The sequence below is a fragment of the Marmota monax genome, unplaced genomic scaffold, assembly GCF_021218885.2.
Source record: "Marmota monax isolate L192 unplaced genomic scaffold, Marmota_monax_Labrador192_F-V1.1 WCK01_AAM20220418_F8-fsc01351, whole genome shotgun sequence".
NCBI lineage: Eukaryota > Metazoa > Chordata > Mammalia > Rodentia > Sciuridae > Marmota > Marmota monax.
Genome location: NW_026693612.1, coordinates 42,945 through 67,423, shown reverse-complemented (window position 1 = coordinate 67,423; position 24,479 = coordinate 42,945). Strand labels below are relative to the sequence as shown.

Genomic DNA, 24,479 nt, shown 5'->3' with positions numbered 1-24,479 from the left:
TCAATTTTTGTGACTTTTCATTTTAATCTCCATTTTTTTTACTAATTAAATTCTGTTTACTTATCAGTATTTTATATATGATTAAAATAAAAATTTGAAACTATGTAATTTTTGTATATTAAAATAAAAATAAAAATATTCTAATTTCATCAGATTTACCAATCACTAATTTATTAATATTTATAATTTAATAACTAAATATATCTAAGGAATAAAATTTGTTTCATGCATTTCAATCAGTGGCTACCCAAATCTGACCATTGCCTAGTTTTTACTTATTACCTTATATGTAAATTATATTTTCATATGTATAATTTTTATATGCACAACAGGTGCAAGTTACAGTTTCAATTTTTTAATTTTTTTTACCATCACTGGAAAATTTGATCTCTTCAATTCTTCCCCTCTGTCATCCATTCTCCTGTCTTTTAGAGAAGCAAAGGGAGTTAAATAATTGAAAAACCTGAGGTATATGCAGCATATTGGAGAACATGATCATATTGTTGCATTAATGACAGATGCTGATATGCCACGTTGAATTAAGCCTACAGTTTTTTCCCTCAGATCCTTCTCATTACTTCTATTCAATAATGTTTATTTTTTCCAATTTGCTGCTTCAGTATTAAGACCACCCTTAGAAACCAAACTATTTCCCTTTGGCAAATTAAACACTTGACAGGTGTGTAACTGAGAGGGCAAAAAAGCCATGCCCTGAAGGGATGTGCTATTTAAATATTGTCAAAAATATTAACAGGTCTGAGAATATAATTGATGCCTCTGTTTAACTCTGCCACATTGTGTATTGTTCTATCCACCAGCTAAAAGATGTGTGCTATTAAACCTGAATAATCTCTAATAGCTCCAGTTCATTTCCTGCTGCACGATTTCTGTTTAAATGAAGAGAAAAAAAGAGAACTGTGACTGTGTGTCAATGATCTGTGAAATGCAAATTCTCAAGTAGTGTCCTCACTGTCACCTAGTCATCACAGCTAATAACTATGGGGCTTAATGCGTATTCATGACAAAAATCCGTCTATTTTGGGGAAATAAACACGTTAGCAGTTTAATAATAGAAATGTGTCAGCCTTGAGGATATTGGATTTGCATATTTATTCTATGAAGTTTCTGCAGTCCAGTATAGGTGATGCTGCTTTCCTGATTAGTTAATTTCCTTGTCTTATAAATTGATCATAGGCGCTAAAATAATCTTCTTACTTTAAGTAGTTTTTCAGAAAACTGTGAATTAAAATTATTATTTTCAGTAGAAATTTAGGATCAATACCTAGAAATCAACATTACCAGAATTATTTTTAAAAAGATGGCAGTGGAGACCAGTTCTAAGACAGGAGAAAAGATATGGATATCTCAGGTTGCAAAAGTTGCTTATATGAGAAATAAGCCTTAGGGCACAGAATATTCAAGATATCTCTCCATGTTTCTGATCTCTAGACTTTTTGGCCTGTGACATTTGATTGTTTTGTTGTTATTTAATAATTAAAGGATTCTAGCTCATTTGCTGTCCTTCCATACAGTGCTGGCTTATATACTTTTCATCTAGACATATAATATATATAGACGCAAATTAAGCCAGATTTTTTCTTTGGAAATTTATGACGTCTCCTAAAATAACTTAAACACATGGTGGGTTGTATAGAATCAACTTTGGAATTACTGTTCAATGTTGATTAGTGAGATTTTTTTTCTCATTTTTTATTCTTGAAATGTAGTCTTCGTGGTGTAACATTTTCATTGTTTATTTCTTTTTTAAATGTTTCTTTATTTTTTATATTTATTTTTTAGTTATAGGTGGACACAATATCTTTATTTTATTTTTATGTGGTGCTGAGGATCAAACCCAGTGCCTCACACGAGCGCTCTACCTTTGAGCCACAACCCCAACTAACTCTATTTCTGTATAATTCTAAGTTTTACTTGTTCACTTTCCAAAAAAAGAATGTGAAACAAAGAAATGGATGATTCAAAGATAAACCTAAATAAACTAAATAATAATATCATAGAACTAGATATACCAAAGACCTAGGGTTGCTGAAACCAAGTAAATCATTTAATTTCAGTTTCCCAGAAGCAAAGACAAATAAAAAACAACTGAAGGATTATATGTTCATTGTGAGACTTTGTTGAGTGAACCTAATCTTCTCCTGACAATAGGAGGGAGGGTTATCACATGGACACTTTGTTGAACACTTAAAATCAATGAAACCTTAATGAATAATAAGATGGAGGTTCTCACTATCTAGAGGGGAAAACAGAACATAGAAAAAGGAACAGGTGCGTGATGGAAGGAGAAGGAACTTTGACTTAAGATAGATTTTGCAAAAGGAGTAGGAATTTTCGGCAGATGTAGGGAAATTATTTCAGGTAGAGAGCAAAGTGTTTGTAAGAGTATGCAGCAGTTGTTTTCAAGTGAGTGTGATTTTTATATTTTCCTTCACCAAGAAGTATTTGGCAATGTCTGGAGTCAGTGGGATTATGTGGATTATTATGATGGGTAGAGGTTAGCGATGCTGCTAAACATCCTTCAGTGAGCAGCACAGCCTCCCACTGCAAGGAATTATGGGTTTATAAAGTGTTCGTTGAGAAATCCTGGTATAGAACTATGTACAGACATGTATTATCAAAGCAATTAGATTATATGTGGAATATTGGCAGGAATGGAAACTATAGAGCCAGATTGTGAAGGACCTATTGAGGTAAGGGTTTTTTGGGGGGTGGTGGTCATTATTTCCTTGATGGTACCCTAGGATTAAGTCCAGGGCCTTGCATTCAAGTACTCTACCACAGAACTACATTCCTAGCCATTATTTTCATTCTTTCATACCGAACTTTCTGGAAAATTATCACATTTATCTTTTACTCCTTCTATTAAGTATAATATTTTAGCAATCATTTTATGTTTTATTTGCCTACATCTTATCACTATGGTAATAAGCCTAACAAAATTATGTTAAGAATTTTAACATTTTGATAAGTAACATGTTTGATTAGAATTATCAAATATGTAAATTGGCTGGGCATGTTGGTGTGTGTCTATAATCCCAGTGATTTAGGAGGCTGGGGCCAGAGGATTACAAGTTTAAAGACAGCATGGGCCATTGAGTGAGACTCTGTCTCAAAATAAAACAATCAAAAGGGCTGGGATTGGGTCTGTAGCTCAGTGGTAGTGTGCTGCTGGGGTCAGTCTCCAATACAAAAAAAAAAAAAAGAAAAAGAAAAGAAAAGAAAAAACCCCTGTTCTTTAAGGAATTCTTCTTTCATCTTACTAATATTGAGAATACAGCATGACATTCTGATTTAGTGATAACTTTTCTGCCAGAGGGGACAATGAGGGGTGTGTGTGTGTGTGTGTGTGTGTGTGTGTGTGTGTGTTGTGTGTATCTTTTCTGATTCTGTGTCTTAAAACAGGAGCAAAAAATAAAGATATAGGCAAAAATTGTGTAATTCAAAGGGTTAGTTTTGAGTTTCTGAGGTATGCAGGGATTGTTAAGTAGAAGAACATACACTGTCCTGAAGCATAACTGAAGAGGATATTCTGTAGATAAAGATTTATAAGATGAATAAATCTAATTCATGATCAAAATGTTGAGGTATATGGCTTCTAAGTAGAACATGAGCAGCTCTGATAATTTCTTATATATTTTTAGATTGATGGAAAAATGAGAAATTTTGATAACTGAACATTTTGTTGCTGTTTTAACTTTGGTAATATGCAAGATGCTATTTAGTGTGATTCATGTCTTAAACAGCAGAAATGCTTGTATACCCTAGCTTTATTTTATTACTTAATAAATGATAAAAACATGGCTCCCTCTCTATAGTTTCTAATTTGAAACTTACATGAAGATGATTCATCTGTAGGCTTGCCATCAGTAAAGGGGAAATGACTACTGTCTCTCAAGAATGTCTAGGTTAAATTATGACTTGGTGTTGATGAGAGGAGGGAGGACAAAAAGAAAATATACCTTGATCCTATTAAGAGAAATAATTGAAAAATGGAATATAATTCTTTCAGTGGATGTTGCTTGTGAAAATGCAAAGAGGTCTGTCTTACCTCTGAAAGAGTTTTATGATAAAGCATTGCAGTTGCCCAATAGGAAAATATGTACTATATTCTTGAGACTATACTATAATGTACATTACCTAGAAGTTAAGAAAGAAGGAGTGATTCTTATGTTTTTAGATTTACAATAAAGTTTATTTACTGTAGGAATTTCAAATACTTTATTTTTGGTACAATAACAGCTTTAAAATGTTTGTTCCTGTAGCTAAAAGTTTGTAAATATAGAGCCATAGAATGGACTAAAATTCTTGTTTTTTTACTGGGCAAGAAGACACTGTTCAAGTTTTTTCTATAGTGCTGGATTAAAATGCAACACCATCTTGCTACTGGGTATGCATGTGTGTCTGAAACAACAAATGGTGCTAATTGTATGGTATTTTTGTGACAAAGTTAAATGGTCTTTGGAGAAGAGAGAAGAAAATATGCAGTTTACTGGGTAGAACCTAAATGAGTTTTTTAATCCAAGAATTTAAGAACATTTGAGATTGTTTGACATTTGAAGCTATAGCAACAATAATAAAAACCCTATGTATTATGGACTTTGTTCCATTTAACTAGTCCATCAGTATGAGGTAGCTTTTATCCCCAGCTGTCCAGCAAGGAAATTGAGGCTTAGAGACGTTATGTAACTTAAGCAGGACCACACAATTATTCACTGGTAGACTTAGGGGAAGAATTCATGTCTGTCTGACCCTAAAGCCAGTGCTTTTTAATTTTTAATTTACACCATTTCTGAATTATCTGTTCTCTCTGTGAAGAAACAAATAAGATGAAAACAAAAACAAACAGAAACAGTTAATGGAATGCTTAAAGAGAAATGGATTTAAAGTAAAGGTCTTATTAAATTCATTAAGATCTTCCATTTCTCTTAAGTTTTTCTCCCAAATTTTATCAGTATTTTCAATATAAACCATAACTTTCATCCTTATTTTATTTATAATTATGCTAGATTATAAAAGTAAAGGAAATGAACTGGTAAAGATAATAGTGGAATGGAGAGGCAATATGGCAAAATAACATGAATCATCATGTATTTATTCCCATATGATTACACTTGTCTAGTTTTTATTTTATTTTTCTTCCAACCAAATTATGAAATGTGAGTCAGTTTTATTTGCCTTCTGGAAATGTGGGACTGCTAGGAAAAACACTGCAAAATCCTAATATACTGTTTGCCTAAATGTTCAATTTCTAAATTGCTATTTGTCTTGGCATTTTAAATTGATTAATTTACTTAATTTTGATACTTTCTCTGCATTGGTGTAGAAAATTTTAATATATATTGGTAAGAATATTACATTTGTTCAAGATGTGTCCCTGGAATTTTTTTCCCCTTGAAGTTTGGCTAAGAAAATACAGAATCGTTCAGATTTAAATAAAGACAAGATATTCTGCAAATATGCATAAACACACTTGCCTAGACTGTGGTGTATAGGCTTTGCTCCACTTGCCATTTGTTAGCAAGCATAAAAAAGAGCTTTAGAATTGCATTTTGCTTTTCTTTTTAAATTTTTTGTTTGAAGTTCATTTACTATTTTGGGGGTAAAATCAATGCCATGTTCATATTTGAATACCTTGCACCATCATGATAGTTTTGTCAAGCTCAAAAAATAGTTGCTTAATTAATTAAAGAATATGTGAGTATTCTTAAATAATGAAAACTGTTGTACATTGACTATTTGTCATTCTTTGCCAGAGAACTAATTTTTAACAAAAATAAGTTAACCAAATGACTTAAGTTTCTTTGGAAACTTTCAGTTTTCCTCTTGCTAAGTATTGAAGAGGTGTATACATCATCATCACCACAATTAAACCATACTTAACATGTGTTCAGTTCTTACCATGCTTCAGAAATTTTTCTATCTATAGGTATCTGTTTCATTTTTATGATAATGCTATAAAGGAGGTAACATGATTTTCCTCATTTTATAGGTAGGGAAATGGAAGCACAGAGAGATAACAGTGGAAGGGCTAATGACTGAACCTAGGTAGGCTGATTCCAGGGTTGAGGACTTAATCATAGAGCTCTATTGTTTTTTTATTTTATTGTCTTCAATAGTCTAATGAACAAATTTTAAGGATTTCCTAGTGGTTGAGGGCTTTTGGGGATTATCTGATCTCTGATTGTCTACTGATTATTGAAGACATAACCCAGATTTGTGTTTACATGTGTGTATGTATGTGTGTGTGTGTGTACATACATATATACATGCACACAACACAATTCTATAATATTATGTAATATAATATACATTATATAGTGCCTTGTCCTGTACAGCCCTTTACTAAGTTTCCTGAACCCAGCAATGAGAGGATGAGGGAAAGAGACACACACACACACACACACAAAAAAAAAAAAAAAAAAAAAAGAGAGAAAAAGCTGGGTCTCAGTGGATCAGCCAAACCCCTGATGAGGGAAGACTGACCAGGAATAAGCTCAGCACTTTTATTATTATAGATTTAAACATGAAAAGGTTTTATTGTGAGAAAGTTTCTTCAAGATAAACAGAACCAAAGTTGAGGGTAAAACAGCTCAATTAAAATTAACTTACCAGCTTTTGCCCATAATTCTCTTCCCTTGGGCAGCTGGTGTTTGAACCTGAGGTCAATAGCTGAATAGCTCTGTGACTGGCACAAAACCTTTTGAACAGGGTGTCACCATAGCAACTGGGCAATCTTATGAGCACCTTTGCACTGAAAAGTTCCCAAGAGAGGTGTCGCCTCTGTCTCTGGGCAGTTCAAAGACCCATAATTCACTTGCTACTCCCAACAATATATTTTATAAATAATGCTATATAAATAATACAAATATATAATCAAACATGTATATATGCACACATATATTCCTAACTGAGCCTTTCTTTTTTCTTTTTAGTTGTAAAATGGGAACTAAGTAACATGAATTTGAAAGGTGTAAAGCCCAGTGGTTGAAATTTAATATTCTTTTATTCTTTGGTACTGAGGATTGAACTCAGGGGCACTCAACCACTGAGCCACATCCCCAGCCCTATTTTGTATTTTATTGTGAGACAGGATCTCACTGAGTTACTTAGCACTTCACCATTGCTGAGGCTGGCTTTGAACTTTCAATCCTCCTTCTTCAGCCTCCCAGTGAAATTTAATATTCTGAAGCAACAGTTCTTAAACATTTTGGGTTCATGAACAGTTTATATTCATAAAAATTACTAAGGACTTCAAAGAGCTATTGCTTATGTAGTTTATCCATCAATAATTAAAGAAATTAAATTTAAGAAATGTCTTAAATATTTATGAATTCACTGAAAAATAATCATGAAATGCATTTTATGTTAAAAAATCAATGAGAAGAGTGACGTTGCTCTATATTTTTGCACATCTCTTTAATGTAAAGCTAACTAGAGGAAAACTGTATCCTCTAATCTGCTTCTGTATTTAATCTGTTTGTATTTTTGGTCTTTAATTGCTATATATTGAGGAAATCTGGCCTTGCACAGATGTATAACCTGGAAAGTGAGGAGAATAGTTCTTTGATAGTATGTCAAAACTTGCTGTGAAGCTGGATACTATGGTCCCTGCCTATAGTGTCAGCAACTTGTGAGGCTGGAGGCAGGAAGATCACTTTTGACCACAAAATTGAACCTATCCTATGCAGCATAGACCCTGTCAAAACAAAAAAACAAACTTTAGTAGTTCCATCCTTTTTCTTCCTTTCTTGTTTTTGTTTTGGTACTGGGAATTGAACCCAGAAGTTATGAAGCTACATTCCCAGCAACATCCCCCTTCCCTTCTCCCTTCCTTTTTTTTTTTTTTTTTTTTTTTTGAGAGAGAATCCCACAAAATTTGAGGCTGAGGATGGCCTCAAACTTGTGATCCTCCTGCATTAGCTTCCCTAGATAGTGGGATCACAGGTGTGAGTCACCACATTCAGATTCAAATGTATTCTTAAAAGTTAGCTGGAATATGGAATTTGAAATAAAATTAATGAATACTTTGTATTCTGTTATATAATGTCTATTTGTCTATTTTTCTCTTTGATTTTTTTCAACCACATATAATTTTACATCATCTTGTTCTTTTAGAAAATTCAAAAAATTGCAAAAAATCACATTTCATTATATAATATCAAAAAATTATACTTGCTAATGTCACTTAAGATTGTATGAATAATGTCTTTTTTGGTACTGGGTATTGAATTCAGGAGCACTCAAACACTGAGCCACATCCTCAGCCCTATTTTATATTTTATTTCGAGACAGGATCTCCCTAAGTTGCTGAGGCTGGTTTTGAACTCATGATCCTCCTGCCTCAGCTTCCCAAGCTGCTGGGACAAGGTGTGTGCCACTGTGCCTAGCCTAGACCTTACTGATAATGTCTTTAAGATACAGAAAGGTGTCAAGCTGAGGGTGGCAAATATAAGTGTTCCTAAATTCTAATTTTCACTTGAAAGTTCCAGTTTTATTTTTGGCAACAATTGCTGCCAGCTGTTTTCCTCAAAGTGACAGGCTTACTTTGTTTATTTTTAAGAAATTGTCTTACAAATATGCATAATCATAGTTTGATTTTAGTCATTTTCAAATATACATGAAAAAGTGGATAGTTCAGCATGTAATTCAAAAACAACTACGTTTCCTCAAGACAACTTATGATTTATATTTTTTTTACCATTTTTAAACAGTATTGAAAACATATAGATTCAAAGATCAAGATATAATAAAGTTAACAGCTTTTACTCATCATTAAGAACTTTTTTAGGTGATCTAAGGGAGGGCAAATAGACTATTGCTCTTGATGAGGGATGCTAATGATACTTTGGTTATTTTTTTAAACCTGTCAGACATCTCCTTACCCTATTCAATGACAGAAAATAAGAATAATGTCAACAAAGATTTAACAAGTTTGAAAAAGAAACCATCATTTAAAAAATTAGAATCTCTGTGAAATCTCAAGGGTTAGGTTAAAAAATCTTGTTATGTTTTATTTAGTTGCACAACTGAAGGTTTTTTTTTTTAAGTGGTAAACTAAAAGTTTCTTTCATAACGGTAATGAAAAGAGTTTGAAACTATGACTGTTTTAACTTCATTTTCCAATTATTACCCAAGTGTTCACATATGTATGTATTTTATGAAATTGGGGGAAAGAGGCTGGATCTTTTCTCTTAAGAGTATTTCTAAAAATTTTAGTGTCATTTAGGCCTTCTTCAAAAATTGATTTATAAAATACAACATCAAGTACTTTGCACATGCTGCCGAACACACATCTTACTTCAATTTGCCTGGTAATTGATTTTAATAAGTATCTTCATTTCTAGTTTTAGGAATGAAAATCTTGAGTGAAAACTGAAATATTGTAACCTGTTAAGTGACCATTAACTCCAATTGACAACATCATATAGAATGCACATGGAGTTTTGCAAATTATCTTGTTATTTAATATACCATGACAGTCAGCATTGCTTAGACTGATTAGTGATCATTTGTATATACCTTCCTAAGTATCAAGAAAGAAAAATCAAGAGTTCTACATACTCTTTAATTCATTTCCTTCTTTAGGCTTTAAGTGCTCTTTGCCTTCCATTTTCAGTTTTATATCTGGTAATTTAATCCCCCCTTCCGCTCGCACTTTATGCCTAACATACTCCTTGGGAGGAATGACTATTTTGAATTTTCACACATAAATAGATAATTCAATTTTATGTAAATTCAGTCTTGAGTATATATACTTTGTGCCTGGCTTGTCTTAACTTAGTTTTTATGAGATCATTCATGTTGTTTAATGCAGGTGTATATATATATATATATATATATATTTGCTTTTCATTGTGTGCATATACTAGTATGTGGAATTTTTCCCCCTCAGATCTTATATGTTATAAATAAATGCTCCTTTGAACATTGTAGTATACATATTTCAATGTTTATTAAGTATGAATTTATCTAGAATATTTTTACTGAAGTGTGAAAGTTCTGGGTGTTAAGGTACACACAGGTTGAGTATCCCTTACTCAAAATACTTGGGGCCAGAAGTGTTCAGATTTTGGATTTTTAAAAAAAAAATGCAATATTTTCATATACTTAATGACATTTCCTGGGGATAAAACTCAGGTCTACATATAAAATTCACTTATTTCATACCTTATACATGTAGCCTGAAGGTAATCTTATGCAATACTTTTAGTGCACCTGTGTTTTGTCTGTAACCTATCATATGAAATCAGGTATGGAAATTTCTATTTGGGCCATGATTTTGCTGCCCCAAAAGTTTTATATTTTGAGTAATTTTAGATTATGGATTTTCAGATTAAGGATGCTCAATCTGTAATCAGCTTTCATAGATTCAGCCAATCTTTTTTTCTGAAGTGGTTATAGGTCTACTCTTTTACTGCAGTAAGTGAAAATTCTTGTCATTCTGTGTCATTGCTTTTACTTGGTACTGCCAGCTTTCAGTGCAGTTTTTCCATTTTTAGCACTCAGGAAGTTACATTATAGTGTACCATGTTATTGTTTTAATTTATGTTTTATTAATGTGCTGAGCATTTTTCATTTGACTGTTGATTATTTGGATATGCTACTTTGTGAGGTTCCTATTTATTTTTCAAACCTATTTTTCTACTGGTTTGTCATTCGTATTGTTTGACAAGTGTTGCTTATATATTCTAAATAGAACTTTTTTGCTTGACATTTGCATGGCAGTGATTTTCTCCTACTTTGTGTTGTTGCCCTTTATTGTATTTTTTAATAAAGATTTTTTTTTATTTAAAAAATATTTTTTTTCAAACTATTTCCTTTGTGGATATTGCCTTTTTTGTCTTACTTAAATTTTTTCACTATACCAAGAATAAAGATGTTTTCTTTTCTAAATTTTGGCTGTGGTGTGAAGTATATATAAAGTATTTACATGTATAATTTTCCATTTGAATATCCATTTGACCCAGAACAAATATCAAAAAGACCATCCTTTCTCAATATTGATCCCAGTATTGTTAAACAAAAGATCATATGTGCGTGGTTCTGTTTCTAAACTCTGTTGTGTTAATTTTTTTTTCAAAAAATTGTCCATATTTTAAATAGAATAATTTTTAAGTTTTATTTTCTAATTGACTTTGATAGGAAATATAGGTGATTTTTTAAATATTGATTTTATGTCCTCCAACTTTATTGAATTCACTTAGTAATGCTAGCAGTTTATCTGTATATTCATTTGGTTTTTCACTGTATATAATAATGTGGTCTACAAATAATTTTAGTTTTTGTTTCTTCAATTTTAATCTTTATACCTTTTCTTTCTTTTCCTTGTCCAATGGAAACCTTGAATTTAATATGAAATAGAATGGTGATAGTATGAATTTTATCCATTATTTGTTTCTATCTTTTGAGCTGTTCCTGTTTTTCTTTTTTTCTGATAATGCAGTTAAGTAAAATAAATACTTTTGATTGTTAATTCAACCTTTTATTTCTGGAATGTCCATCTTGGTTATAATCATTATTCTCTTAAGAGAATTTTTTATGTTAACATTCTTGCTTAGTATTTTTCTATCCATGTTTAGATGAGACTACTTAATAACTTCCCAGTATGGTAATGTCCTTGTTGGGTTTTAGTGTCAAGGTTATGCTGGTCTCAAACAAAGAGTAGAGACCAGTCCCCTTTTTTGTGTGTGAGTTTGTATAAAACTGGTGTTAATTAAAGGAAAAATTTTAGAAGAATTTATCAGTGAAACCATCTGGACCTATTTTTATTTTGTTTTAAGGGAGTAAAATTTTTAATAGTGAATTCAGATTTATTGATAGATACAAAATAATTGACATTTTGGTAAATTCATTCTCAAGGAATTTTGTTTCATATATTTTCAAAATTTTTTTGGCGTGAGGATATTAATTACATACTCATAGAGTCTAGTTACATTCATTTTTTTCATTTTGTTTATTGGCAAGTTATGCCTTTTGTATTCCCCCCTTATTAATATTGCCAGAGGCTCATCAGTATTATTTATTTTCTCTTCTCAAAGGCCAACTTTCAGGTTTGCTAAATGTCTTTATTGCATTGTTTTTCTAATTTTCAAGTTTTTCCATGATAGAGCTCATTTTTTTTCCTTCTCTGAGTTATGTTTCCTTTGTTAACATATTGAAGTAAATGCTTAGCTCATTGATTTTTAATTTTTCTTTTTTCCCTTACACATTATATCTATAAATTTTTAAGTATTTCTGCCGCAGTCTGGCTGGGCACAAATCAGGAGCCACTGAAGCAAGAACAAACTTTATTTCTGAACTCCACCAGCACACTCCACACACGCTCCCTGGGAACTCTCCCCAGTGCCATGCGGCTCCTCCAGGAACACACCACACCAACCAGAACTCCCACCACTGGAACTTCCCCAACCAATGGGAATCCCCGAGAGAACTCCAAAGTAACATGAGAACTCCAAAGTAGCAGGCCAAGGCGAACAGCAGGGATCTAATATACACAGCTTAAGATAACCATTATCATCTCAATGGCTTGCTGGCATCACCTCTCAACCGCTCCATTCTGGCAAAAATGCCATCATTTGGACTCGGCTATGGCTCTCAGCATCTTACCCCTTCTGTTTAATTAAACACCAAGCATGTGGCTTAGGGACCTTGCCTGTTAGGCTGTCCAATACTACATATGGTTCTTACCCGTCATAGGATGAGCTGACCTCAAGGCGTCAGCCTCCTGTCTTAGGTTGATACCACTGCAATTGTATCTTACCTGTCACTGACTACCCGTCCAGCATACAGCCATACTTGTGGATAGGCCTATGCACCAGTGGGGGGGGGGGGGGAGGTTCTTTGCCTCACCTCTGTTGGCCCCCAAATTTGGCCTTTGCTCCAGTGGGGGGGTGAAGTTCTTTGCCTCACCTCTGTTGGCCCCCAAATTTGGCCTTGGTGCCAGTGCGGGGGTGAGGTTCTTTGCCTCACCTCTGTTGGCCCCCAAATTTTTAGACCATCACTAGCAGAAGGGAGGAGGATACACAAATGCCACCACACCAAGCCAATTGATGGCTTCTTTGGAAAAATTGTACCACTGGTGACATCATCAGCAAAGATACTCCAGCACTACCACAATTTGCTGCACCAACAGATAGTTCACAATGCATACAAATGATACATAGTCCAGGCAAGTTCTGCAAGCAGTTCAAAGCAGAGGAATCTATTAATACGTTCATTTCCTCCCAAAGTAAATTGACTCCTTGATTGAGCATCACTTGTTGAGTTACATTATTCATTGATGCATCAGTTTATACTGTTTGTTGTGATAGCTATCGAAGAAGCTGTAGTTTGGTTTTATCTTTGTCTTCACCGGCACTGGGATGAAGATAGGAATTCTGGCAATGATGGCTAAAAAAAAATTATGTAACATTCCTACAGGTACTAAGAAAACAATTTTCTGAACAATTTACATTATCCTGAACAGAATTATTAAATATAATGAAAAGGAAAGGTGAAAGTAAACAAACAGATCTGTTAGCCTCCTTTTTTGTTCACATATTAAAACAATCCTCAACAGCTGTTTACCCAATTTAAATTAAACCATTTAAATCACGTGAATAATAAAAATATTTGGATCCATTTATTCATGAGCACTCCTCATATATGATATATGGACATGCAGACATACAGACATACAACACAAAACAGAAGTGTGCACACATAACACAATACATACAACACATAACATAATAGTAAAGGCCTTGTAGCTTTTCACAGGTGAAATCTCCATTGCAATGTTTAAAAACTCCACAGTCAAAAAGTAGAACTGATCAGAAAAATATTAACCTAGGTCTGTATGAGCTCAAAAAATAAAATAGAACTTTATGATGTGGGAAAAGGCAATAATAAAATAGATATTGAAAAAATCATCCTGGTTACCACCTGGGTTTGACTCTTTTTTGGATATCCCATCCTTTTTCCTGTAACTTGCATAATGGGTCTGAAGGTATTCCCACAAGCAATCCCCAAGGATTTTTACATTTGAAATAGGCTTTCATGGTGTTCATTATTCATTAGCCTCCAGGTGTGGGAGAACCACTGTCACAGATGTAAGAATAGCCAAGCTGGAGCTCTGGATATCAGCTGTTATGGATTTGAGTCAAATCATCTTCTTTTTGGTTTGTAGAAATCGCTTTGATTAGTCTCTCTGGAATCCAAATTGGCTGCTGTTCTCCCTGTGGAAACACACAAACAGAACCCTGACTCCAGACAATCACTGGGTCAGGACCTTTCCATTGTCCTGTTAGAATATCCTTCCAAAGTACCTTAGGCTTATGTACATTTTTTGGACACATATGCCTTTCTGCAGCACTAAGCCCTGATGAATCCAAATTTAAAAAGTTTAGAGTAAAAAGGGTTATTTTAAGTTTATCTTTGGGGGATATATACTCCTTTTCAATTCCCTCTTTTTGCTTTAATTAAGTACATTTTAATAGTTTGATGAGCTCTTTCAACTTTGCCTTGTCCCTGTGGATTGTATGGGATTCCTGTTATATGAGTAATGCCAAATGATGAGCAAAATTGTTTAAAAGAGGTAGAAGTATAACCAGGACCATTATCTGTTTTGAACTGTTTTGGAACACCCACAGTGGCAAAATTTTATAAGCAATGAACTATAATATCTTTAGTTTTTTCTCCAGCATGAAGGGAGCCCATCAAAAATCTGGAAGAAGTATCAACTGTAACATGCAAATATTTTAATTTTCCAAATTCTGGCAAGTGTGTGATGTCCATCTGCCAAATATGATTGGGTATCAGTCCTCTAGGATTGACTCCAAGATTAACTTGTGGTAAAAAGGTCACACAATTTTGACATTGTTTTATTATTTGTCTAGCTTGTTCCTTAGTTATTTTAAAATGCTTTTGTAAAGTATTAGCATTCACATGGAACCTTTTATGAAAATTTGTAGATTCTTCTAGTGTAGAGAAAATATGTATGTCATGTGTAGTTTTATCTGCTAAATCATTGCCCAAACTAAGGGCTCCAGGCAATCCTGTATGTGCCCTGATATGTCCTATAAAGAATGGATCTTTTATGTCCCAGATTAGACTTTGTATAGTGGAAAACAAAGAGAAAACAGTAGAGGAAGGGGAAATCCTACCAGCATCTTCAAGGGATACTATAGCATTAACTACATACTGACTATCAGAAAATAAATTAAATACAGAATCTTTAAACATCACAAAAGCTTGTAATACTGCATTAAGCTCTACCTTTTGAGCTGATTGTTTGGGTACTAAAAATGTAAAAGTTTGATCAGGGGTAACTACTGCTGCTGTACCATTATTTGACCCATCAGTGAATATATTTGGAGCATTCATGATAGGTGTTTTTTTGTCATTTTTGGAAAAACTACAGGATGTGTAGACCAAAAAGACAATAAAGGATTAAATGCTAAGTTGTTATCAAATGAAACATTAGATTTACACATGATTATTGCCCAAGTATTTAACTCATTAGCTAACTCATCAATTTGATCCATAGTATATGGAGTAATAATTTTATTGGGAGAAATTACAAGCACTCCCTTCGCTGCTTTTATTCCTTTGAGTATTAATTGTCCTACAGCCTCAGGATACCTAGTAAGAATAGTGTTAGGAGAATAAGATAAATGTATCCACAATAATGGACCTTCTTGCCAAAATACTCCTGTAGGAATATTTTTTGTTGGTATTACAATAAATAATAAAGGCAAACTTATATCAATTCTATCCAAATGCATATTTTCCATATATGTTTCAATAATTTTTAATGCCTTTCTTACTTCAGGCGTCAACATGCGGGGTGAATTTGGATCTGATGGACCTTTTAGGATATCAAATAAAGGTCCCAACTCTCCTGTTGGTATGCCTAGATAAGGCCTTATCCAATTTATGTCTCCTAATAACTTTTGAAAGTCGTTAAGTGATTTGAGTTGATCTACTCGTATTTGAATTTTTGGTGGACAGACCATGGTTGAGGATAATAGAACTCCTAAATAATTAATTGGAAGATTTAATTGTACTTTATCTATTGCTATCTCTAGATTATAATTTTTTAATAAATTTGTAAGTGTGGCATAACATTTTAGCAATGTGTTTTTATCTTTATGTGCTAATAATACATCATCCATATAGTGAAATATTTGTAGTTCAGGATTTTGATGTCTAAGTGGCTGGATTGCTTTGTTAACATAAATTTGACACATAGTTAGGCTGTTAGCCATCCCTTGAGGGAGTAGTTTCCATTCATATCTCTGATCAGGACCTTCATGATTCAGTGCAGGGATAGTAAATGCAAAATGTGGACTATCCTCAGGATGAATTGGAATTGAAAAAAAAAAAAAACAATCTTTAGTATCTATAGCTACAACATACCAGGTTTTTGGCAAAGCAGACAATTGAGGAATACCTGATTGAGCAAGTCCCATAATAACGATCTCATTATTAATGGTTCTTAAATCTTGCAATAATCTCCATTTACCAGATTTCTTTTTGATGACAAAAATGGGAGTATTATCCCTCTGCTAATTGTTGTTTGACCAGGTCATGGGCTGTTTGTATCTTTTCTTTAGTCAGGGGACACTGAGGAACCCATACTGGTCTTTCTGATTTCCAAGTAATTTTTATTGTCTCAGTGACCCCTTCTGAAAACCCAATCCATGTCTATCTATTTCTTGATCTATTTGTATTGGTGCTGGTATACCTTGTTCTTGTTCTCCTAATCTTTTTTCTTTCCTAAAACCTTGTCTAGCCCTAATAGTGGGCGCATTTGGATTGATGTTATTTGTTAATGTCAAACCTAATTGATCTAGGACATCTCGTCCCCATAAATTTATAGGAAGATGATCCAATACATATGGCTGTATAGTTCCTTCACATCCTTCAGGATCCTTCCAATCTAATACCATTGCACTTCTATGGGGATTAGTTGCCACTCCTAGGCCTCGAAGCGTTTGAGTGGACTGTTGTTGAGCAGCATGTATTTGGAGAAATTTTTTTTTTTTTTTTTTTGTCTGAGAACTTTGGTCTTTTACTTTTTAAAGTATTTAACCCTTTTATGTTTAATGTAATAATTGATAAGTGTGATTTCATTTTTCATGTTTTTTTTTCTTTTTTTGTATTTTTCATTTTCTTTCTCTATTAGTAAATTATTTAGCTTTGTTATTATTAGTTCTTACCCTAAAGACTATAGCAAGTATCTATGCTTTATTTGAGTCAGCTTTAAAAAAAAAAATTTAATATTGATATTATTAGAGATTCTTAGGGTTTTGTTTTGTTTTCTTTTTTGCAGTACTGAGGATGAAACCCAGAACCTTTTGCCTACCAGACAAGTGCTCTCTCCAGTGACCTATATAGCTTGGAATTTTCGAATATATTACAGAGAATTCCAATATATACTTTAGGTTTTTCCCAGTGCTTATATCTTAATAATAATATGCAATATCAAAACCAAGAACTACCATTGGTATACTACATTATGTCATTATCTCAGTTTGTATCATTTTTTCCACTACTATTTATTTGTGTAACTTATCACCACAATCAAGATCAATTTTAGGTTTCTTTTTCAGATCTATTCTTCAACACGAAGATCTCCTTTATTCAGCTGTAATACAGTTCCTTCCCATACTTATATATACATAATCCCTGATAATCTTTAATCTATTTTTCATACCTATAATTGTGTTATTTTTAAAATGTTGTAAAATAGAGAAATTTCAGGGTTTTTTTACACTTAGTGTGATACTCTAGAGATCTATCTAGTTGTATATATTCATATTTTGTTGCTCACTAGTATTCCATGATAAGGATACACCTACTGAAAGGCATTTTTGTTTCCAATGTTTCACTGTTATATAAAGTGGCTAATATGAGAATGAAGCACTTTTGACAGAGTTTGCTGTGTAAATAAGTTTTTATTTATCTTCAATAAATATTCAGAAGGGTGTATGGTAAATGCATTTTAATTTTTCAAAAACTATGAAACTATTTTTCTTTAGAGTTGTATCATTTTACATTCCTACCAACAATGTGTAAGCAATCCAGTTTGCCGACATTCTCACTATCCTGAGAGGTGTATAATGGTATCTCTTTGTGCTTTAATTGACATTTCTTTAATACGTAATGTTGTATGAACATCTTTTATGTGCTTATTTGCCATGCATGTATTCTCTTGAGTGAAATGTCTGTTTATTTTGCTCATTTCTAACAGGATTCTATCTTTTTTTAGTTAATTGAATCTCATAATTTCTTCCAGATGTGAGTCCTATGTCAGATCCATGTATCTTTGACTGATTTGACTCTACTTTAATTAGTACTCTTACCACTTCCTGGAAGTCGCAAGGAACTTAAAATACTTTATCTCTGTTTATCCCACTCTTGCTTTTGTGTGGCTGTATTATCCAATTTCCACATATATTTAAAACTTTACAACTTTAGATCCTGTACTCTGTTCATTAATTTCTATTAATCGGCTTGTATTTTAAACCTTTTTTATACTCAGATCTTTTGGGACATTTGGGATCTTTTATCTGAGATCTTTTTCTTCCTGCTCCAGAATTCACTTTGGTATTTCTTTTGTACAAATATGAGGCAAAGGAAGGGGTTTGTATGTGTGTGTGTGTATTTTGTGTAAATGCTGGGTATTTTATGCATGGATTGTTAGGTTTCTTTTTTCTTTTTGGGGGGGCTACCAGGGATTGAGCTCAGGGGCACTCAACCACAGAGCCACATCCTCAGCCCTATTTTGTATTTTATTTAAAGACAATGTCTCATTGAGTTGCTTAGCACCTTGCTTTTGTGAGGCTGACTTTGAACTCTTGGTCCTCTTGTCTTGGCCTCCCGAGCCACTGGGATTAGAGGTATACTCTGCCGTGCTCAGCTTCATATCTTGTTTTTTAATTGTTCTATTAATTTCTGTCTTGTATGATTTTCCTTGAGAAGTATGCTATTTATTCTTCTTTCAAGAAAAGGTGCCCTTTACTCTTGTGATACTCAAATTTTCTCTGGGTTGGTTTTTATTTGTTTACCATGTCATATTGTGGTGGCTGGCATCTAAAATGAACATCAATAATCCCTTCCCCTTCAGTGTGGATTGGATTTACTGCTTTATTTTGCCATCAAAAATATATGTCAGAAATTTTGGTGTATATATATATATATATATATATATATATATATATATATATACACACACACATACACACACATACATACATACATACACACACACAAGTACCTCTCACATGTGAGGTAATAAGCACTTTACCACTGAGCTACAGCCTCAGCCCTATATTGGTATATTTTTGATACCTTTACTTTTTAAAAATATTTTTAGTTGTAAATGGACATAATGCCTTTATTTTATTTATTTATTTTTATGTGGTGCTGAGGATTGAACCCAGTGCCTCACACTTGCTAGGCAAGCACTCTACCACTGAGTCATAACACCAGCCCATCTTTACTTACTTTTTTTAAGGGCTCTTATACACATTTTGTAATTTTTCTCAGTGGAAAAGGTACTCTGATTAGTTATTGTACAGGGTGAGCTTAATTGTGTATAGAACTAAAGAGAATTTTTGTTTTTTTGGAATGTTGCTACTGAAGCAGCATTGTAAGCACAACTCCAAGCTAATCCTTTAGGTGGAAAGTTACTGTCCATTTCTCCTAGTGAGGCTTGTTGGCTTAGGGTACTACACTCTTATCTACTTAGGTGTTCTGTTTTGTCTGCTTCTTTAGCTCTTATCAGCTAAGGGTACATTTGACAAAAGTGATTTTTTAAAGCTATTTATGCCATTTATACTTATAACTTTATGAAGTTATATATGACATTTTCTCTATGAAAATTTATTCTTTTGAAAACTATGTAGGTGAAATAATAAAGCAATTTTTCATGGATTTGTTTTGTTTAATTAAACTATAAAACACTAAGGATAAATCTCATAAAAATCTAGATTTTTTTTTTTTATTATTGGTACTGAGGATTGAACTCAGGTGCACTCAACCACTGAGCCACATCCCCAGCTCTATTTTGTATTTTATTTAGAGACAGGGTCTCACTGATTTGCACCTTGCTTTTGCTGAGGCTGGCTTTTAATTTTCCCATCTTAGCCTCTTAAGCTGCTGGGATTATAGGCGTTTGCCACCATGCCCAGTTTGGAGTATTCTTTTCAAAGTGTTTCTCAAGTATTTTCAAGACTTTCTTTCCTTTTTTTTTCCCCTTCTTTTTATGGTATTGAGATAGAACCCAGGGTTTTTCAACCACTTTTCTACAACCCCAGCCCTTTTTATTTTTTATTATGTGACTGGGTCTCACTAAATTCCCTAGCTGCCATTGAATTAGTGATCCTCCTCCCTTAGCCTCCCAAGTAGCTGGGTTTACAAGGCATGCCCACTCATGTACTTCTTTTAGGGTGTTTCTCCATCTTAAATAAACTGAAATTAGAATAATACTGTATTCTTGGAGTGTGATTTATATATTAAGAAAATAGAGACTTCTTGTTTTTGGACCCATATTTAAGAAGATCTCATCCAAACTTCAGGATATTTATGACAGATTAGACATATATTTGCTAAGTTTTTAAAATGTAAGTATCAAGTTTGATGTATATATGTATATATTTGTGTGTGTATATATATGTATATATTTGTGTGTGTGTATATATATGTATATATTTGTAATTTGATATGATTTCTGCTAAATCTAACCTCTTGGAGGAATTAGTTACTGGTTTGAGCTTTATCTTGTAAGCGTGTTTCTACTATACTTTAAATTCTGAAAGGCTGTTATATTCTACCCGTTCACAAAGAAAAAAAAAATTCAGACTTTTTAATTGAATAATTTACATAATTTTCACTTAAGTTTGGTTTTAGGTAATATACTAGTTAAAGACCATAAATTAATATGTTTTTTCCCAAGTACATACAAGCTCTTTCTAGGTTCCAGTACTCAGCCAGAGTTAAACAAAACAGATAATTATTTGGTGACCCTTGCTCATTTGCTAGCAACTTTCATAAATTATACAGATGTTTGTCTCTATACAAAAATCACCAGATATTTGTGTTTTCTTTTGGTTATTTTGAATTCTATAAACCGAGGATGAGAGTCAATTTCTTTCTTTCTTTCTTTTCTTTTTTTTAAGAGAGAGAGAGAGAAAGAGAGAGAAATTTTAATATTTATTTTTAGTTTTCGGTGGACACACAACATCTTTATTTTTATTTTTATGTGGTGCTGAGGATGGATCCCAGTGCCCCGCGCATGCCAGGCAAGCGCGCTACCACTTGAGCCATGTCCCCAGTCCTCAATTTCTTTTTATTAAATATTTATAGTGGGTGTGCTCTGAACAGACCTATCAAGCCAAATGTGATTCATTCTTGTTCAAAGAAATTGTAGTTCAGAAAACCGCTTTAGTACACAGTGACAACAAAATCAAAAGGTATCTTGTGCCTTTTCCTATGAATATAAATTTTCAAATTTAAAAACATGACTTTTGATGGTTTAAGCGAAAGCTTTTATATATGTGATCCATTTTAATTATGTAACCATTGCTTTTACATTTACATGAAGCCTTAAGAACAGCAGGAATAGTTATCTATATTTGTCAGGCCTTTAACAAATTAGGAAAAGACACTTGATATTAAATATTGTCTCATGATTATTATTTTTACTATTGTGCTCCTACTAAGTTTATTCTTGGGATGCCTCCACACCTGGTCTCTTGTAATATCAGAGCTTCTACTTCAGTGGATTTTTTCTAATAGAGTATCTGTTCTCAGAATGTGATTTGTCCATTCCAGCTTACTATAACAAAAGTCCAAATGTTTTTTTCCTTTGTAAGCATACCATAGGCGTTAGGACCTGGTGTGTGGGATCTTCAGCCTGTCACAAATTTCGTTATGCCATCTGCTTCAACCTGAGTGGGGTGTCTTCTGCTGTCAGACTTTGCTGAAGTTTCCATGGCTCAGGATTAAAAAAAAAATCAATCTTGGCATAAAAAGCTTGTTTTTGAAAAAATAATTGATTATGCCTATTGTAGTTTTAAAATTATCATTTGATAGGATTCCCAAAAGCCTCCTCTCAACACATTGATCTCTTTTTCATCCATGATTATAGATAGCTAACACAATAGATGAATTATTGGTAACTTTAGTAACAATGAATTTTCTGTTTTAATTTTTTAAGATAGGTAACACCATCCTATGGATGGATTGTGACTTTGTGAAATATTTTGATAGCTTTAATTGATGGATTCTATGAATCTCTTATCATATTTCCAGAAATTTTATTTTATGAGTACATGCTTTATCCATACTACAAAGAAAATAAGAACAACTTGATGAAAACAATGTAGGTCACAAATTACTTATTTTATTTTTTGAGAGAGAGAGAGAGAGAGAGAGAGAGAATTCTAATATTTATTTTTTAGTTTTTGGTGGACACAACATCTTTATTTGTATGTGGTGCTGTGGATTGAACCCTCGCCGCACGAATGCCAGGCGAGCACGCTACCGCTTGAGCCCCATCCCCAACCCAACAAATTACTTATTAACGATGTGACTGTGTAATTTTGTCATCAGTAAAAGGAAAATAATGACAACTTGAAAAATTGTTTGGGAATTGGATCAACATAGTTTCTTAAAAAATAGATAGTTTATTCTGTAAATGTATATTGAAGAACAATGGGAAATGAGGACCAAGGAGAAAATAACATAATAAGATTCTTCCACTGGAAAATTTTACTTTCCAATCTTCTTCTATTGATTAGGATGGATGCTCTATGAACAACAGGGTATATATATATGTTAGGGGTTGTTAAGGGCTATTAAAATAATTAGGATGAGCTCAGGAAGCAAGATGGTGGATGCTATGTTGAATAGAGTTGATAGAGAGGGATTCTTAAAGGTAAGGTTGAGCACAATTGAATGAAATAAAAGAGAAAGCCTATGGATATTTGGGGAAGGATAAACCTGGCTGGTAGAGTGAGCAGCTTGGCAGTTTGGACAGTGACATCAGTACAGCTGAAGATAGTAATAGACATAGTGCTATGAGATGAGGTAAGGGTGATCCAAGCACATTATTGATGTAATCGTTCGGATACACAGTTACAGATAAAAAGTCACATTCATGACACCCTGTGGAAGTATAACATGAATGTTGACTATTTGCATTGCTGTGTCAGTTAGTTAGCTTTAATTTAGAGCTTACACACACAATTATAATCTTTCAAAATATTACTTTATTATTTAATGTCTTGTACCAGGAGTTAGATATATTGCAAAGTGTGAAGACACAGTCCTTCAAACCTCCATCTCTGCCCATCACTTTTGACACTGATAGGAATTAATGTCTAGTTCCCAGGTTCAAGGTGAAAGTACCTCCAAAACACCCACATTCTGACACCAGTAGCAAGTTTGGGGAGTTCCCAAAGCTATCCTTGATAATTTCATAATTCATTGTAAGGTGTATTAATGTTAATGAATTCTGTATTACTCTTAGGTTAGCATTGCAACTTCAACAACTTCAAGTGTTGAATATGCCCACATTCCTCACCTCAGTTCTGCTACAATTCCTACTGTACAAAATGAATCACTTTTATTAACTTAAAATAATGGGAATCTGGAAGCCCTCACTGGACCTGGTACTCCACATATCAATGGGAAGTCTGTATGTGATGAATTTGATCAGTTGATCAAAAACATGGCCCAGGTGAGAGCATTTCTTCCTGTTAGGTATCTTAGAATGCATCTTAAGAATGTGATCAAGTCCTGGGTTACTTAAAAAAATGTAGTGGCATTTATAACATGTAAAAATTTTGGTATGAGAAGAGTTTGGATGGTTCTGAGATTTTTCTATTGTATATTTTGTTTTTTAATTATCAAATTTTGAGTATTATATGTTATACTCCAGAAATATTCCTTGAGAAAAAGAAAATATCCTGTTCTAGGAGATAACTGCTCAAAATTATCTTAGAAAATAATTTTTCAGTTTTGTCTTTTTTTTATTTCCATAAACAAAGTAATACCATTTAGTCATCAGATGGAAGTCAACTGCATTAATTGGCTTTTAATTTCATTTCTTGCTTTGTTTTCTAATCAGGGTCGACATGTGGAAGTTTTTGAGCTCCTCAAACCTCCATATGGAGGCCTTGGGTTTAGTGTTGTGGGACTCAGGAGTGAAAACAGGGGTGAGCTGGGGATATTTGTGCAAGAGATACAAGAGGGCAGTGTGGCTCACAGGTAAGATTGTCGCAGCATCTTCTCTTGTTTTTGATATCACAATCAGAAAATTTGATCAGTATGGGGAAATTTAGAAAAGCAAAAACAAAGAAAAACAAACAACAATGAGAGTTGAACATGACCTGATATTAACCAGTTTGGGGAATTCATTAACATTTTGTGGTGAAAAGCAAGTCCTTTGAAGTAACTGTAGCTCTTAA

At 33.3% G+C, this 24,479-nt stretch overlaps 1 protein-coding gene across 1 annotated transcript in view; it reads left to right on the top strand.

Moving 5' to 3' along the window:
• The window catches only part of LOC124103153 (multiple PDZ domain protein-like), a 74,141-nt gene that overhangs the window by 6,742 nt on the left and 42,920 nt on the right, over nt 1–24,479 (top strand). Inside the window, 2 exon segments of the mRNA XM_046459655.2 lie at nt 23,540–23,749; nt 24,140–24,279. Of these exon segments, the coding sequence (XP_046315611.2) occupies nt 23,540–23,749; nt 24,140–24,279 (350 nt within the window).